This window comes from Siphateles boraxobius, unplaced genomic scaffold (assembly GCF_051911475.1).
Source record: "Siphateles boraxobius isolate OS27281-9 unplaced genomic scaffold, OSU_SipBor_1 6, whole genome shotgun sequence".
In the NCBI taxonomy this organism is placed as follows: Eukaryota; Metazoa; Chordata; class Actinopteri; order Cypriniformes; family Leuciscidae; genus Siphateles; species Siphateles boraxobius.
The window spans coordinates 32,694,044-32,711,095 of record NW_027509186.1 but is presented as its reverse complement, the minus strand read 5'-3'; the positions used below and the strand labels follow the sequence as shown (position 1 = coordinate 32,711,095).

The 17,052-nt window shown below is 38.7% G+C and overlaps 1 protein-coding gene across 2 annotated transcripts in view; it reads left to right on the top strand.

Moving 5' to 3' along the window:
* The window catches only part of prkd2 (protein kinase D2), a 43,376-nt gene extending 27,186 nt beyond the window's left edge, over positions 1-16,190 (top strand). For both annotated transcript variants that reach the window (XM_077208954.1, XM_077208955.1), the window contains 17 exons: positions 922-1,060; positions 2,751-2,882; positions 3,057-3,253; positions 4,542-4,725; positions 5,189-5,257; positions 5,417-5,579; positions 8,121-8,232; positions 9,410-9,487; positions 9,825-10,137; positions 10,744-10,796; positions 10,881-10,953; positions 11,230-11,336; positions 11,567-11,728; positions 12,464-12,562; positions 12,729-12,996; positions 13,281-13,366; positions 14,352-16,190. In XM_077208954.1, the coding sequence (XP_077065069.1) occupies positions 922-1,060; positions 2,751-2,882; positions 3,057-3,253; positions 4,542-4,725; positions 5,189-5,257; positions 5,417-5,579; positions 8,121-8,232; positions 9,410-9,487; positions 9,825-10,137; positions 10,744-10,796; positions 10,881-10,953; positions 11,230-11,336; positions 11,567-11,728; positions 12,464-12,562; positions 12,729-12,996; positions 13,281-13,366; positions 14,352-14,573 (2,457 nt within the window). In that variant the 3' untranslated portion in view covers positions 14,574-16,190. The remainder of the gene's footprint in view (positions 1-921; positions 1,061-2,750; positions 2,883-3,056; positions 3,254-4,541; positions 4,726-5,188; positions 5,258-5,416; positions 5,580-8,120; positions 8,233-9,409; positions 9,488-9,824; positions 10,138-10,743; positions 10,797-10,880; positions 10,954-11,229; positions 11,337-11,566; positions 11,729-12,463; positions 12,563-12,728; positions 12,997-13,280; positions 13,367-14,351) is intronic.
* The last annotated feature ends 862 nt before the right edge of the window (positions 16,191-17,052 follow it).

Here is a 17,052-nt window from a genome sequence, read left to right as displayed (position 1 = left end):
TATGAATAACTAACGCATTCTCATCCTTTGGCGTCATATGTGACGCCATATGACAAAACGGCGAAATACTACACACATGGCACCCTTTATCGTCAATATAACACGCACTGTGATGGGTAGGTTTAGGTGTGGGGTAGGGTCTGCGTCTCATATTCACGCTAAAGCTTGCCAGTCAACTTTATGACGCCTTGGGTTCGCGTGTTATATTCATGCTAAAGGGTGCCATGAGCGTAGTATTTCGCCGTTTTGTCATATGGCGTCACATATGCCGCCAAAGGATGAGAACGGGCTCGAATAACTGCCCACATGTATGAACAGATACTTTTCACATACATTTTGACTGTCAAGAGTTCAACGAAAATTACATATTTATTAATTAATACAATCTCGTGAAACAACACAAACAACATGAAACCTCTAAATCCGTTCAGAAAAATTACGGCAGCTCTCGAGTCAGCAGAGCTACAAAAATTAAAAGCTCTTCTCTGCAACAACAGGAAATCTTCAAAAATGCAGCTGGCAGAAGCAAAAAACAACCCCCCCCCCCACACACACACACACACACACACACCCACACACCCTTTGACGTGAAACACTTGCACAAATAAGAGAGGAGTTCCCTGATGGGTACACCTGCAAAAGTGCCACCCATTTTACACCATCAGGAACCTTTGCAGATGGCTCTTCAGTAACGTGATGACCACCATTCCCAGTAACTGACTCTAAAATGCTGGATTCACCATGTTCGACCATGAGCCAAAAATCTATGAAGGATGTTGTGGTTGTGTTGAGCTGCTGTAGTGCAGTGACGGTTACTGACAACAGGAAAAGAGAAATATTACATCAGTGGAGTGCAGTGGATATGTATGTGCACCATAAATGAGGCTAATCAATTTATCTCGCTTTCTTTGTTTTGTCCAGTTTCCTGAATGTGGCTTTTATGGGATTTATGACAAGATCCTCCTCTTCAAGCACGACACCAGCAGCAATAACATCCTGCAGCTGGTCAAGGCAGTGTCGGATATCCAGGAGGGGGACCTGGTGGAGGTTGTTCTGTCCGGTGGGTCATACAGTTAACCAGTAGTTCAAAAAGCCTTCAAATTTGCTGCAACAAAGCTAGTAGAAGTCATTTATTATCAAGATTTGATGATTTCTGGGACATGAGCGACTGTTGGCCTTTTTTAATTTCCCGCTATTTCACATTAATGCAATTTGATTGAAAATGATTCCCATTATCATACTTAATGGGGATTTTTTTTCCCCAAATGATTGACCAATTATGATGATAAAAATAATGTCATAATACAGTAATAAAAATATAAGGATAATCTAAAATAGCACTAAAATTACTGAAACATAAATACAAATTAAAGCTAAATAAAAATACTAAAAATTAAAATTAAAACAGAAACATAAAAATCAAGGCTAATTTAAAATATCAATGAATGCTATAATACGATATAAATGATACCAAAAAAAAACACTATAATGAGAATTAATATAAAAAACTCCTTTTCTTTATGCCGAACACTGCATGTTTTATTCAATTTTAAGATGAAATTTGACCACAGCCACACAAAACGTGTTTTTTTATTGTAAGATTTACCCATACAGAGCAACACAGGGATGTTATTATGCTGTGACAAATGGAAACTGATTTTCAAGGAAGCACCTGAACATTAATCCACAGGCTCTGTATTCTTATTTAGATAATGTTTGTGAGTCCTTATCATATCAAAGCACCTTTCAAAGACACCGTAGGCTACTGAACAGATATAAATGACATAGAGTAATTTTACTGAAATTTGGCACATTTTTCTATAATGTTAAAATGGCTGTAAAGTCAAGTCAAAATCAGAACGATAGCTTTTGTCACTGCATTGAAGGAATAGATCTAACCTGCCTAGATCATATAAGAACAATTCGGCTAGGGTGACCAATAGTCCTGTTTTCCCAGGACATGTCCTCTTTTCACGTCCTGTCCTGGCCGTCCTGGCTGTTTTTTATAAAGTGATGAAAATGTCCTGGTTTTCAAAAATATGCTGGGAAAGATATGCTCTATAGCAGAATGTAGATGGGCAAACAAGGAGGATGAGAAAGAAAAACAGGATAAAGAGGAAGAAAACTAAAAATATAAATATATTTTGTAAGTTCGTTTTTGTAAGTTTGTGAGAGCTTTTTTTGTTCAATTTGTCATTATTTCAATCATTATTTTTGAAACCTGTCATAATAAAACATGTTCAGTAACCTTTGAGAAGCCTATTTGAATTTGTGTCTTGTAATATAACAAATTTCTATCCACACAGAGGAGGGAAAGCCTACTTTAAATGTATGATTAATAAGGCATCTTTGAGTAAACTTCGAGTATCATTTGAGTAGCCTATCTGTTTGCCGGGCCGAGTGTCCTGGTTTTTGGTAATCAAAATATGGTCACCCTACATTCGGCCAATTTAGATTGTTTATCTGGTAGAGAAACTCACACAATCTCCAGTTATTTGTGAGCCTGATGTCCGAGAACCAAAGTGGATGATCAATTGTAATCAGCATTGAAATGTTTTGAGAGGATGTTGAAATAATAGATTTGATAGAGTTGTATCTCTGACTCCAACTCGCATGGCTTCAGACCAGGGCTGGATTTACCTCATATCGTGACATAGGCAAAAGAAAATCCACATTGTGCTTAAACAAGGTTTGAATGACATTTGAGCTATTTGCATTGATGTCTCCTGATCTCCTTTCTTATTCCGCAGCTGCTGCCACTTTTGAGGACTTCCAGATTCGGCCGCACGCATTAAACGTGCACTCGTATCGTGCACCGGCATTCTGCGATCACTGCGGCGAGATGCTTTTCGGCCTGGTGCGCCAGGGACTCAAGTGCGATGGTGGGGACTGGTCATACTTGTGTTCATTCAAACATAGCTACATTTGTGAGCTGTCATGTGATTTTATCTAGCCTATTTCCCATGACCTAAAGTGCTCACTTTTAAATCCATCCAATATGGACACGAGCATGGCATAAGTGTCTGTTTTTGCCCTCTCACTGTCTCCCCCTGCAGGCTGTGGATTGAATTACCACAAACGCTGTGCCTTTAGCATTCCCAATAACTGCAGCGGTGCGAGGAAGCGGCGGTTGTCCACCACGTCCCTCACCAGCAGTCAGTCCCTGCGTCTGTCCACCTCAGAGTCCCTCAGCAGCATCAACAGCAGCGTGACGTCGGAGGATGTCAGCCTCATACGATCACACACCCAGATGGTACAGGACACACGAACACTCGGTTTCATGTTTCCACAAAATTTAAATCAAGAAACATACTGTACGTTTTTCTATAAAAAACAGCAGTTGTTGAGGGCACAAATTAAAATAAAAATATAACCGCTTTGGATGAAGCATCTGCTAAATGAATACATTTAAAAAGTGCACATCTTGATTTGAAGTGTATTTTTTGAAGAAAAATGCAGTGCTGTACTTCAGAATTGTGAATTTTCAGATAATAGTTATATGTACAGTACATAGATATACTGTATATAGTAAAATATTACAAAATAGAGGACGAATAAAAATATAGTTGCTTTGGATGAAGCATGTGTATGTATGTATATATATATATATATATATACATACATATACAGTACACACACAAACACGCACACACGCACACACACACACACACACACACACACACACACACACACACACACACACACACACACACACACACACACACACACACACACACACACACACACACACACACACACACACACACACACATATTTACATATATAAATACTTGTTAAAATAACTTTACAGGGATAGTTCAGTCAAAAAGGAAAATTCTGTCAATATTTACTCACCCTCATGTTGTTCCAACCCCGTAAGACCTTCGTTCATCTTCAGAACACGAATTAAGATATTTTTGATTAAACCTGAGAGCTGGATCTCCTCCATAGGCTTCTAAGGGATTGAAACTTGTTCCCCCGAAAAGTTATTAAAGACATCGTTAAAAGTACTAGTACATCGGTAAATCATACTAGTATAATAGCGTAACGTTATGTTGATATACTTCACACGCATCACACACATGACCAGCGTCGGCCAATAGTGAGCCTGCTTGTGACGTAGCTCTACGCAATCACACTACGTTAACTGACTCGAGGCCCATAGAGTAGGAAATGAATAGTTGAAATAAAGTCGTTATTTTTGTTTGTTTTTCCGCACAAAAAGTATTCTCGTCGCTTGATAAACTTAAGATTGAGCCACTATAGTCACTTGGACTATTTTAACGATGTCTTTAATAACTTTTCGGGGGAACAAGTTTCAATACTTCAGAAGCCTATGGAGTGATCCAGCTCTCAGATTTCATCAAAAATATCTTAATTTGTGTTCCGAAGATGAACGAAATGTCTTACGGGGTTGGAACAACATGAGGGTGAGTAAATACTGACAGAATTTTCATTTTTGGGTGAACTATCCCTTTAATAACAATATAAATATTTATTATGAAATCTGAATTGTAAATATAATGTTGGTCTCTGTCCAGCCCCGCACCCCCAGTGAGGCCAGGCGCTTTTACACCGGACGACCCGTCCAACTGGACAAGATCCTCATGACTAAAGTGAAGGTCCCGCACACATTTGCCGTTCACTCATACACGCGCCCCACTGTTTGTCAGTACTGCAAGAAACTGCTGAGAGGACTCTTCCGCCAGGGACTCCAGTGCAAAGGTTTGACAGTCCCGCTCAATTCCTCATTTTCCTGCATACTGAGCCATGCTTATATTGTACCAATGAGGTGATCAGATTGATTTTGCTGTAATGATCGGCTGACTTTACATTATACTGCTTATTAAGTTACAGTAATTAATTACTTAGCAATTCCCTAACACGCAATTAGACAACAGTTATTTTAAATTGTAATACTATTTCACAATATTACTGTTTTTTTTATCAAATAAATGCAGTTTGGTGAGCAGAAGTTTGACTTCTTTCAAAACATTGTTTTAAATTTGTAGTGTAGTCTAGTTTGTACTATAGAATGTCAGTCTAGAGAGACGAACATTACAGAAATATTTGACTGCCCACAATTAGTAAACCCAAAGAAGTTAATTGAAAAACTGCATTGCTAATATTTATATTTGATCCAATTTGTATTTGATTTTGCTAATAACACTTGTTTTATTTCTTTTAGACTGCAAGTTCAACTGCCACAAGCGATGTGCATACAAGGTCCCAAATGACTGTTTGGGAGAGACTCTTGGTAATGAGTGTGAGACTAACATTGTTGACACGATGGACATTAACACATTTGGAATATTTGCACTGTGTGTTGCTTCTGCAAACATGTTATTATTGTTTGTCACTTCATTATGCTTGTATGTGACTTTTTTGACCTCTTTCCTCTCTGTCTTTCTTTCAGACATATTAAGTCCAAGCACAGACACGGAGGTGCCGATGGACTACAGTAATGAGTATTCTGACACTGACAAGTCTTCTATGATGGACGACTCAGACGAGGCCTGTAGTATCCCCGGGTCTTTCTCCCCAGACAGCGGCCAGGATGGAGCCAGTGGAGACCAGAGGTAGTTAGACAGGTTTTAGACACACATAGACAAAAATACAACTTTATGGTCTATTCATAATGAACAAAACAGAGTGTCTATTTACACCAAGTACAAATAGCTCACTTTGTTGGCAGAGGCTATTTACACTAACTCCACCCACCAATGTCGGGTTGAGCCAGGCAAAATTACAAAATAAACCAATCTGATAACAGGAGCAGTAGCACGGAGAGAAAGTGGCCGCTCACGTCACGTCTAAAAACGAGTGGTAAACGGTGGCCGCACCTCTTACTCCTTCTTTCCAAAGCGCTCGGGAGCTTGTGCTCCCCATGGCGATGAGCAGTGGCGGATTTAGCAAATTGGGGGCCCTTCCATCCATTCTTTAATGGTGGATAGGCAGGTAAAACTAATCTACGGGGAAGTAAAGGTTGGAGAGGAGAAAAAAAACTCCCTTTTAAACCCTGCATACACTTCTTTACTCCAAAATGTAGATGGAAAGCAAAGAACACACAAAGTACACAAACTAATAGTAACGATGGAACCCAACAGAGAATAAGGTTTCAGATAACACCTCTCTTTGCCAAAATGCCAGGAAAACCAGCATTGTTTATTCTTTAAGATCAAATCAGTGTCAATTTAAGTAGTTAGGGTAAACCCCCACAAACAGTCATATACCTAGCAAAACATCACAAACAGCCATATACTTAGCAAATATTGTCAAGATGAATAATTGACTTTGTATGAGTGATTGAGTGAGGTTGCAATTGGCATTGCACTTGAGATTGACATTTCAAACATTTTACAAACAAACCTGTGGGGAGAGGTGAGGTTGCATTTGGCTCTAAGTAAATCCATGTATATATCCGTGTGTGTGTGTGTGAGTGAGCGAGTGAGAGATAATGAGGCGTGTGTGTGAGTGAGAGAGAGAGAGAGAGTGTGTGAGTGAGTGAGTGAGTGAGAGAGAGTCTTTGAGAGAGAAAAGAGAGATTGTTCTCCACATCACACGCTTCTGACACAGAGAGAGTCCTACTTGTTGACGTCTTCTCACAGTAGCCGTAAAAAAGTTTGCCATCTTTGGAAGCGTTGCCAAAATACTTATCAGCGTCTTTTCGCTTTTTTCTTTTATTTAAGCCGCTTGGGTAATATCGTTTTATTTTCGCGTTCAGACTCGTCTTGCTTCGTCTCTGTTTACTTCCCAGTCCTCCTGTCACTGTGTTTATCTTTCAACATTATCTTTCAACATTGCAACATTAGGGACAAGTTCATTACATTGTGAAAGTACTAGGGGGTGTGTAGGGACAGATAACCATGAACTGGACATTTTAACTACAACGTTTCAACGTATTTCTTAAGAATATGAATAAAATTTACCATGCTTTTGAAGCGTTCATCATGATTCTTTTTCTTTTCTCTTTTTTTCTTTTTTTTTTGAGGTTGGTTGAGGGCCCCCCTTCTACGACCGCTGGTAGGGGGCCCCAAGCAGCCGCCTAACTATGCCTCTATGTTAAGACCTTTACAGTCTATGGTTAAGACCGCCACTGACGATGAGGAAGTTTCAGCAATGTGTAAATAATTTCCCTCACTAAAAAACCCTTGCAGTAGCTCTGCTACTAAATTTATTTCTGGAGAAGAGAAATAAAACAGCTGTTCCTCCATCTTGGAGCAAATCTACATTTAAAATAACAAATTTTAAAGACAAGGCATATGAACGGCCCCTTAGGCGGCTGGCATTAGCTTGACCAACCCAAGTTCAAATCTCTTCTCCCTTTTCCCATCGCCTATCAGCTCGGAGGTGTCAATTTTAAATAAAAATGAAGAAAATAAAGTGGCTAATGGGAGTTTAATAATGGGAATAACATGTTTAACGGGGATTTAAATCTTTCCACGACATTGGTGGGATTTTCCGTCATTTATGAGACAACGCTTCCCCGCCATTGACAGAATTTTCCGGCTTTCCGTGTTTTCACTGTTATATGGTAGGGGGCGCTATTATGCATTTTATGAAAGAGAGCTGAATCTCCGGATCAAAAGAAAGGAAAAAAATTAAATAAACGAGCAGAAACAAGAGATAAAAGCATTGCTTATGCATGCTGTAGTCTTTGAAAAAAATGCGATGTTCAAAATGTAGAACAAATATATATATATATATATATATATATATATATATATATATATATATATATAAATATATTGCATTGGACTATAAATCGGGCTTATGCTAATCTTACACACCAAAAATGTGTATTCATGAAAAGGTCAATTTAAAATGAGATAAAGCATCTATATGGAGCCCTTCGCTTCGAGTGTGAAAATTCGAAAAGCAACTACTATTATTTTTTTGTCTTACAGTGTTGGTCAAATTTTTATATTTCCCTCTGAGAAAAAAAAAACTGATGACCAATAATATATAAGCTTTTCGCAAACTGTTCACTGGCAATTCATGTTGATTTGTTGTGTCTCTCTTTATTCATCAAACAACTGCCTGCGTAGCTCTACTGCATGCCTGTCACACAGACCTCATGAACGTATGTCCTGACCGTCTGCTGTCACGTCTCTCTCCAGTGCTAATATTCCTCTGATGAGAGTAGTGCAGTCCATCAGGCAGACCACACGTCGCTCCAGCACGGCCATCAAGGAAGGCTGGATGGTGCAATACAGCAACAAGGACACACTGGTACTTCCTCTCACTGCTAGCTGACCTGAAAGGGAAAGTTGACACAAAAATGAAATATTCACTCTCATGTCATTCCAAATCCATATGACATTTTCTTTTCTTTCTGTGGAACCCAATTGGTGATCTTTTGAAGAACATCTTATCTTTATTTAACTATAGATCTGTGCCACTTCAAAATAAAATGCAGATCCCAACTATCGATGTATTCATTCAAAATGAAAACTATAAATAAATCACATCTCAAATTTACAAATAAATTATGAATTAAATACTTCAATATTTATTTAATTGTCTAATATGATTCAGTGCATCACTGATTCATTGTAATAAATTTAAATGCGGTATTTACACATTTATCAGTTGCTTTTCTTTATTCTTTTGCCAAATACATTTGAACTATTTTATTACTTCAAATGATACTCATGGTCTACAGAGATCTGTTTTTGACTCTTGCAGATGAAGTTATCAACCTTGGCAATGAGCTAATTTAATGCTTGTTTAATAATGCATGTAATTATTTATTTATTGATTTAAACAGTTCTGCACTAGTTGTGGTAGTCTGAAACCCCCAGTCCATATCACTTTAATTATTTGAAAAGTAGTGCAAGGATATTCTTCAAAAAAAAAAGTGCTCTACAGTTTTGGAATGATAAAGGATGAGTAAATGAAGAAATTTTTGCATGAACTATTCTAGAGTTTTCTCTCTAGTCTTTACCTCACTACCAAACATCGCTATTGATATTTCTTTCTGCGTTCTGCCTCAATCTGCACTATAATATCAGCAAATCTTCAGCTTTTAAATCATCGCCTATTCTTGGTGTCCCCTGCTGAATTACTATTGGAGTGGGTATTGATTTGTAAGAATGAATAGCCATAAATGTCATTCATAGTGTGTTTGGTGCTTCTAGACGAGTATTTCCACAAAGAATGGATGTTCTCTTTCAAAAATTGGCTAGACATTGATATATTGACCTGTTCTTGGCCTCCTGTGTAGCATTTTACTCCTCTAGCCTTTTCTTTCTAACTTTCCTCTTGGTGTTTCTCTTGCGTCCTCCTTTTCTCTTCAGCTCTGTTTACCCTTCGCTTTCTTCCTCCTGTCTGTTGGGGTGAAGCTGACCCCCAGCACCAACTCCTTGTTGACCTATGACCTTTGACTTCTCACTCCACCCTCCAACAGAGGAAGAGACACTACTGGCGCCTGGACTGCAAATGCATCATCCTATTTCAAAACGACACCACCAACAAGTACTACAAGGTAGAATCTCTATTTATGGTTTAATGACTGTTTATAAACACTGCGAGCTAAATTGCACATGAAGAAGGAGTTAATGCGTATGTGGAAATGCCACATTACATTATGCATTATGCATTCACAATGACAGATGAAGCATGAATATTCTTGGTTCATGAAATAATTCATTATGAATGGTTTTCACAAGCTATTTGGTCATCGAGGTGACTACACATGTAGAAGTACCTGGTTTGATGTCTCATTTCAGTTAATTATTGTAGATCCTGTTGTGAAATTAACCTCTGTGCACATTGTCTGAATGATTGAGTGTCTAATTTGTTTTATTTGTCCGGCTCTGCAGGAGATCCCGCTCTCGGAGATCCTGGAGGTACGCCCAGCCCGTGATTTCTCTCTCGTACCTGCCGGCACCAGCCCCCATTGCTTTGAGATTATGACAGGTACCATGATCTACTTCGTTGGCGAGGACCCCAACACCACCCCGTCCCTGTCATCCAACATGTCTGGCCTACCCATCTCCTTCACCCCCTGCAGCGTTGCGCCCAATAGCGGGGTGGGACGAGAGTTTGCCAAAGGCTGGGAGACTGCTATACGTCAAGCCCTCATGCCAGTCATCTTCCAAGACAACCCCCCAGCAGAAGGTCACACCCCTCACCGTGAGTGAAAAGTGTGATAGTACATACATAATCATGAATCCCGTGCACAATAGGGGGAATGTCAGTGTATGATACCTTAACAACAAAAAAAAAAAGGTTATGTAGAGGATTTAGATATAGTTCAGTAGCATGTTGCCCATTTTTTATTTGGACTATTTAGAAAATACATGAAAGATGTTGCTAATACAACAAACTGCATTAATCGAAATTATCAATGATAATTATTGTAGAGTTTAGTCAAAAAATGTCTTGGTGGTATAACTGAACATGTGGCTTTAAAAGGATGGAATCCTTTTCTTATTTGAAAATGCAGTTAGTTCATGTCAAATAAATGTTCCTGAGAAAAATCATTGTAAACAATCTGATATTTGTTTAAAAAAAGAAAGAAAAAAAGTATCTTTTAGAATGTTTTTTTTTTACTTTAATTCAATTAAATTGAGTCATAAAAAAACGATATAAACATTTTTCAAAAACGTTTCATACCAACATAAAGATAACATTTTTATTTATTACATTTATCATCCTAGAAACGTCATTGTCCTTTATACAAGTATAATACTGAGATTATAAAGCAAGGCTAATTTGTTTAATCTTTTTGATTTTCAGGGCAGGCATCAGTCAGCATCTCTGTGTCTAACAGCCAGATTCAGGAGAACGTGGTGAGTGAGAGAACGTGGTGATGACAAAGATGATTATGATAATAATAACTATTAAGATAATAATGATGATAATGTACCCAACAGGACATTGGAATGGTGTACCAGATCTTTGCTGATGAGGTTTTAGGTTCTGGACAATTTGGCGTGGTATATGGAGGTATGTCCATGACTGCAAACTAGACTTTATCATTTGGATGTTGCTGTGCAGGTACTAAGATATAATTGGTGATTGCCAGGGTGTTCAGGAAGGTCCGCCCCAACTTTTCAAAAGAGCAAACTCCCAAAACTTTATGATATTAAAAAAGACAAAAATACTTCAAATCCTTCGTCCTAAGTATTAGCACTAGCACTGAATCACTGATGATATGCAGGAATGGATATTTACAAAAGACACTACATATACAAATCATTATCATTTTCCAAACCCACACAGGAAAACACAGGAAATCTGGTCGGGATGTAGCCGTGAAGGTTATCGACAAGCTTCGGTTCCCCACCAAGCAGGAGAGCCAACTGAGGAATGAAGTAGCCATACTGCAGGTGACCAGCAGGGGGTGATAGAGAATAAATGATCTCATCACTCATGGAACTGTGCTGCTAATGAGTGCCATTGTATTGACCTGAATGATAACAAACATGCTGTGTGGCCTCTGATTCTGAGGACACCTAACATGAGGTCATGAATGCAAATAAGCGACAACAATGTGAGTCACTTCAACGCATCTCTTGAAATAAAACTTTTTTATTTATTTCCTTTCTTTCTCTTTCAGAGCCTGCGGCACTTGGGTATAGTGAATCTCGAGTGCATGTTTGAGACACCAGAGAAGGTGTTTGTGGTAATGGAAAAACTTCATGGTGACATGCTTGAGATGATTTTATCGAGTGAGAAAGGACGACTTCCTGAGAGACTCACCAAGTTCCTAATCACGCAGGTTAGCATATAACATGCTTCTAAGGGCCGTTCACCACAAGGATGTTAACTATAACTATCGTTTAAATAATCATTCTAAAGGCCAAAAACAATAAATATAAAGATTTAAGAATATAAAGGCAGGTTTTTGTTAGGCAGGTTGAAAGTCTCTTCACATCCTGATAGCTAGGTGGTCTAAATATATTTATATGTATCTTCTGTGGAAGGTGTAGGACCATAAAATGTTTGTCCACTGATAATGAAATAATATTTCCTACCTGCCTGTCAACTTATGTATTTTCATAAAACCATGCACCCTGCTCACGCAGACATCGCACATCATCAGCGTGTTTCATGCAGACGTCTGTCAGAAAGTGCCGCAACTGAAACAGCAGCCACCTTTTACAGTTCCTCCTGAACCAAAACAACAAGCTTATGTTGTGTTCACGCCAAAACTACTGTCATTTGGGAGCGATGGAAACCTGTGACGTTATACTCTTAGCTGTTTGTGACTCGAATTTATGCTCGAATGATCGTTTTAATTTTAATGAGAATAAAACCACAGCTATAATGAAAACAACACAGAGGAACTTTTTTCCCCCCAGCTGATGAACAATTAAACATTAAGACTTTAAACAGCTCAATCATTTAAAGCGGAAGGTGGCAAAGCTGCAGTGCATGCTTATATAGTTATCGTTGTTGGTTATGAGGAGTTTTTATTTATTTATTATTTTTTTCCTCAATATCTTTTCTGTAGATTTTGGCTGCTCTGAGGCACCTTCACTTCAAAAACATAGTGCACTGCGACCTCAAACCTGAGAACGTGCTATTGGCATCAGCGGATCCATTCCCACAGGTCAGAGAATTCACCAAGTGCATTTTTAACATGTCAATGCCCCGATGGAGATGCATGGGAAACAAACCAAAGCACTTTTTTTCTATGTTGCATAACGCATAATTTTTTACCCTTGGTTGACTCTTGTGACATAACACTTCTTCCCACTCATGCTGCATATACATAGGTGAAACTTTGTGACTTTGGTTTTGCTCGCATCATTGGAGAGAAGTCTTTCCGCCGTTCTGTCGTGGGCACACCGGCTTACTTGGCCCCCGAGGTCCTCCTGAACCAGGGATACAATCGCTCTCTGGACATGTGGTCTGTTGGTGTGATCATGTATGTTAGCTTGAGTGGAACGTTCCCTTTCAATGAGGATGAAGACATCAATGATCAGATCCACAATGCCGCCTTCATGTACCCGCCTAACCCGTGGAAACAGATCTCTCCTGAAGGTACACTTACAATATGAAAATCAAATAAATACAAACTCCTCATTTGTTATATAATAAAATGTCAAGTTCAAATTAAGAATAAAAGTATATGTAAAGTTAATAGAGAGCATTTTGCGTGGCTATTCCAGGAAATGTACTTCATAATAACAAAAAGAAATTGGATGCATTAAAAGCAGGCTGATGGTTGAGTCGCTCCATCCGCCTTTGATTTTCTGTCCGCTGCTGTAAATCATTTAGCTCCAATCAATGCAGATTTTGTTTGTGTGATCTCTGTTTCACCATAGCTATCGACCTCATCAATAACCTGCTCCAAGTGAAGATGAGAAAACGCTACAGTGTGGACAAGAGTCTGAGCCATTCCTATCTGCAGGTAATGCCTATAGCAGACTCACATCCATGATATCAATGGCTCTTTCCATGAAAATGGTGCCAAATATAGCTTTCAGGGCATATTGTTGTCTTTTGGGTATAATTCTTTGTGCTCTTAAAAAAGAAATGAAAAAATACCTTTTGCCTATATCAAGAGGTCAAATAAACTTTTACATGTGCTGTTATATTTTAAAAATTATTTTATATGAGGTTTGGACGTTTTTCAGCCCTGTTGCTAAAATTTAAGACGTGTCTTAATACAGTTTAAAAAACTTGCTTCATTCTTTTTTCGCTGTAAACAAGAAGAAAAACATCTGATTACATTTTAATGGAATCCTTCAGTTTAAAGTTACTGATTAAAAAAAATGAGTAACAGGTTTGAAGGTAACCAGGTTACAGATTAAGGCATCACTCTATCTACTCTTGTAGCAAATATGAGATCAAATGTTGGTTTTCAGTTGTCAAATTGATATTAAACAAATATTTCCCATAAATTACAGAATTATAATTATTGTTGCTATGGACAATGGTCATTTTTCAGAAATACATCACTGATGATTGTAGTGACCAATCAAGATCAAGTATTCCAGAGAGCCATGTGAAATATTATTAGATTACATTATATAGTATTATATTACTGTAAATACTGTTAAAATGATAATTTCTAAATTAAATATTAATGATTCAAGGATAAGGAGACAAGGAGAAGGCTATTATATTCACACAAATAATTGAAAATAGGTTCATAATTATGTTAAAGGCAGGAGGAAAGACAACTGTGAAAAACAACCCCTGAGATGACAAAATTTATTGTTTTATGTTTGGAGGAGCAAATTACATTATGGACAGATAAGCCCCTAAGTAAAGCACTTTTAGACAACGCAAAACAAAATGGATCATGATTAGCAGTGGCGTCCTTCTGTCTACAATGATTTGCTCTCTCTCTTTCTCTCTCAACCTCCCAATGCCCCTGTCCACTCTTTCAGGATTACCAAGCCTGGTTGGACCTCCGAGAGCTGGAGTCAAAGCTTGGGGAGCGTTACATAACCCACGAGAGCGATGACAGCCGCTGGCAGCAGTACGCCCATAATCACACGCTGCCCTACCCCCCTCACCTGGTGCCCCCGCCACCTGCGTCTGACGACGACGAGGAGGGCGCCGAGGACGCTGATATGCAGGGGCTGACAGAGCGTGTCAGCATCCTTTGAAGAAAGACACCGAGCTGACGGACGAGAGGAATGAAGAGAACCTGCCAGAACTTTAGCGACTTTTAGTGCACCACGAGCGTATGATGGAGGTAGTCATGTAGCCCTCTGTATGAAAGCGTAGCTTCGTGTGTCTCTGGTGGCCAACTGCAGGCCCTCAGAACTCTGACCTCCTTCAGCCAGAGGACTGGCGATGACTTGTTTCTGAGACGCACATATTAAGGTCGAAAAATAACTGTTTGGATCCCGGCTGTAAAACGTCATTTTTGAAAGAATCGATACGTCGGCCAATTTAATTAGGCTGGTTTTGGGTTGGCCTGTCGCATTATGAGGTCTTTCTTAAGGTGCGGTCACATTTACCTCTGTTTAGCACATTTTCGTGATGCATCATATCATGGTGGTTAAGCAGTGAGGCACGCTGTTTATTGGGAAATGCACCCCTGTATGTTGGAGCGCTGCCCATGAGGCTATCGGCTCTGACGACACATTGCTACACTATTGACAACAGACAATGGACCTTTTTCGCTCATGTGACCGCACATTTTCATGATCTTGTTTATAAAATGTATAAGTCAATACAGTATTTTAAAGCTCAACACTTGTTGGAGGACGTTGCGAGATGTGACACAACGGACAGAGACTTTCCTCTGAATATGTGTATTTTCTGACTGCGGTGCTTTGAATGCGAAAAATTATGAGATGTTTTTTTTATGGTCTAAACTGTCTAAAGGTGCGGTTACATTTAAAGGCGCTCCGAAAAATGGCAGGGGTGAAATCCAGTAATTTCATTAGGTTTCTGAGTGACGGGGAGTTTCGGATGAGGATTGCAAAGTCCCCCAAGCAGATTTCACACATGCTTAAGTTGGTTACGCAAACAACAGAAAGCTGTTTGGTTTGAAAGTGTGTGTGAGCTGTGTGTGACCCACAACTTAACCACTAAAATACAGCACACAGTTAGCATGATAAAAAATGAGTTAGTCAACCTCACTAATCAACTAATTGACTATCGTGACCCATCTGTAGTTCATACACGACAGAATGACATCAAGCTATGAATCCCCAGGTCTGACGTTGTCTTAGCATTCAAGATATTCGTCATGATACGAAATGTCGAGAGAAATACCCATCTATTTAATGGTTGGATTTTTTTTTTCTTTTTTTCGTTTTGCATCCTGTGATTTTTAGTTTCAGATCCACTTCTTTTTTACATATTACTGAGAATAAACATTACTGGTGTTTTCCAGTATCTTGTCGTCAGTTTGGCCTGCAGGTGCGGGTAATGTCCCCTCTGAGAATGGACGTTATCTTATGAGGACTGATAAGGGCTGCCATCCAGCCTTATCACAAAGAGTGCACTAAGACTTCCTAGACTGTTCTCAGATCAGCAACGGGCTGGTTCAACTGATCTTCACTAGTGGAGCTGTACTGAGGCTGTATTATTACTCCTAACTGACCCTAGACCTGAGCATTAGGCTGCACGTCCCTGAGAATTAGGTTTGCTTGAAACTTCTTGCTATGAAGGACTGTTTTGTACACATGTAACCTTAGAAAATTATGTAGTTTGTGGAAGGGAATGTCGGAGCATTTCCAGCAGATATAATAAACATGGTGATACATAAATCTGTTTAAATGAATCTTCTTGAATCGTGATGTTTGAGTCGTGTTGAATTCTTTTTTTATCCGCTTTTCCTGATTGATTCTCAGACGAAAGGGCAGAATGATAAACATAAAAATACATGGAGAACGTGTTCAATACGGTTTATGGTTTATTGACAGCATCTGTTGACATAGAAAATAATTTCAGCTTGTTCCTCAATTTATAAAAAGGAAAAATCTTTGAGTTCCACTTACAATGGAAAATATTTTAAACATTATATTGTTTCATATCTATTAAAGTTATTGTTTCCTTAAAGTTAAACCCATCAAATGGAAAGTTTCATATTTTCCCAGGCAGTTTTAGAGGAACACCAAATGTATGAAGTAATCCAGAAACCGCACTGTAGAAATCAGTTTGTGAAATGAATGAAAACGCAAACCAGCAGAAACAAGAAGCACACAAACCAAAGTAATACTGTAATAAGTACAAACTGCATGAAACTCCATTAAACATGAGTCTCAATTCTTCCCATTACTGGCTCAGTTGAAGTCAATAATGGATTCAATGAAAGGTCAAAACACCTTCTTTTATCAAATATACTGTAGGTGAACTGCTTCACATTTCCTGGTGGAACATTAAGAGTTAAGAGAATATTAGGTTTATATATGTTTAACTTACATGAAGTCTCAGATTTACCAGAATACCTCAGACCGAGAAACAGTAGGTGGTTTGGTTTAAGAGAACATTTTGTTTCAGAAGCATGTCTTAGAAAAAGATACTTTAATTAAGCTTTGATTCTGGTAAGGTTATACATGCGGAGGCGTCTAAAATCAGGAAAAAAATACTGATCGCACATAATGCAAATTATGGTTTTATTCCATTACA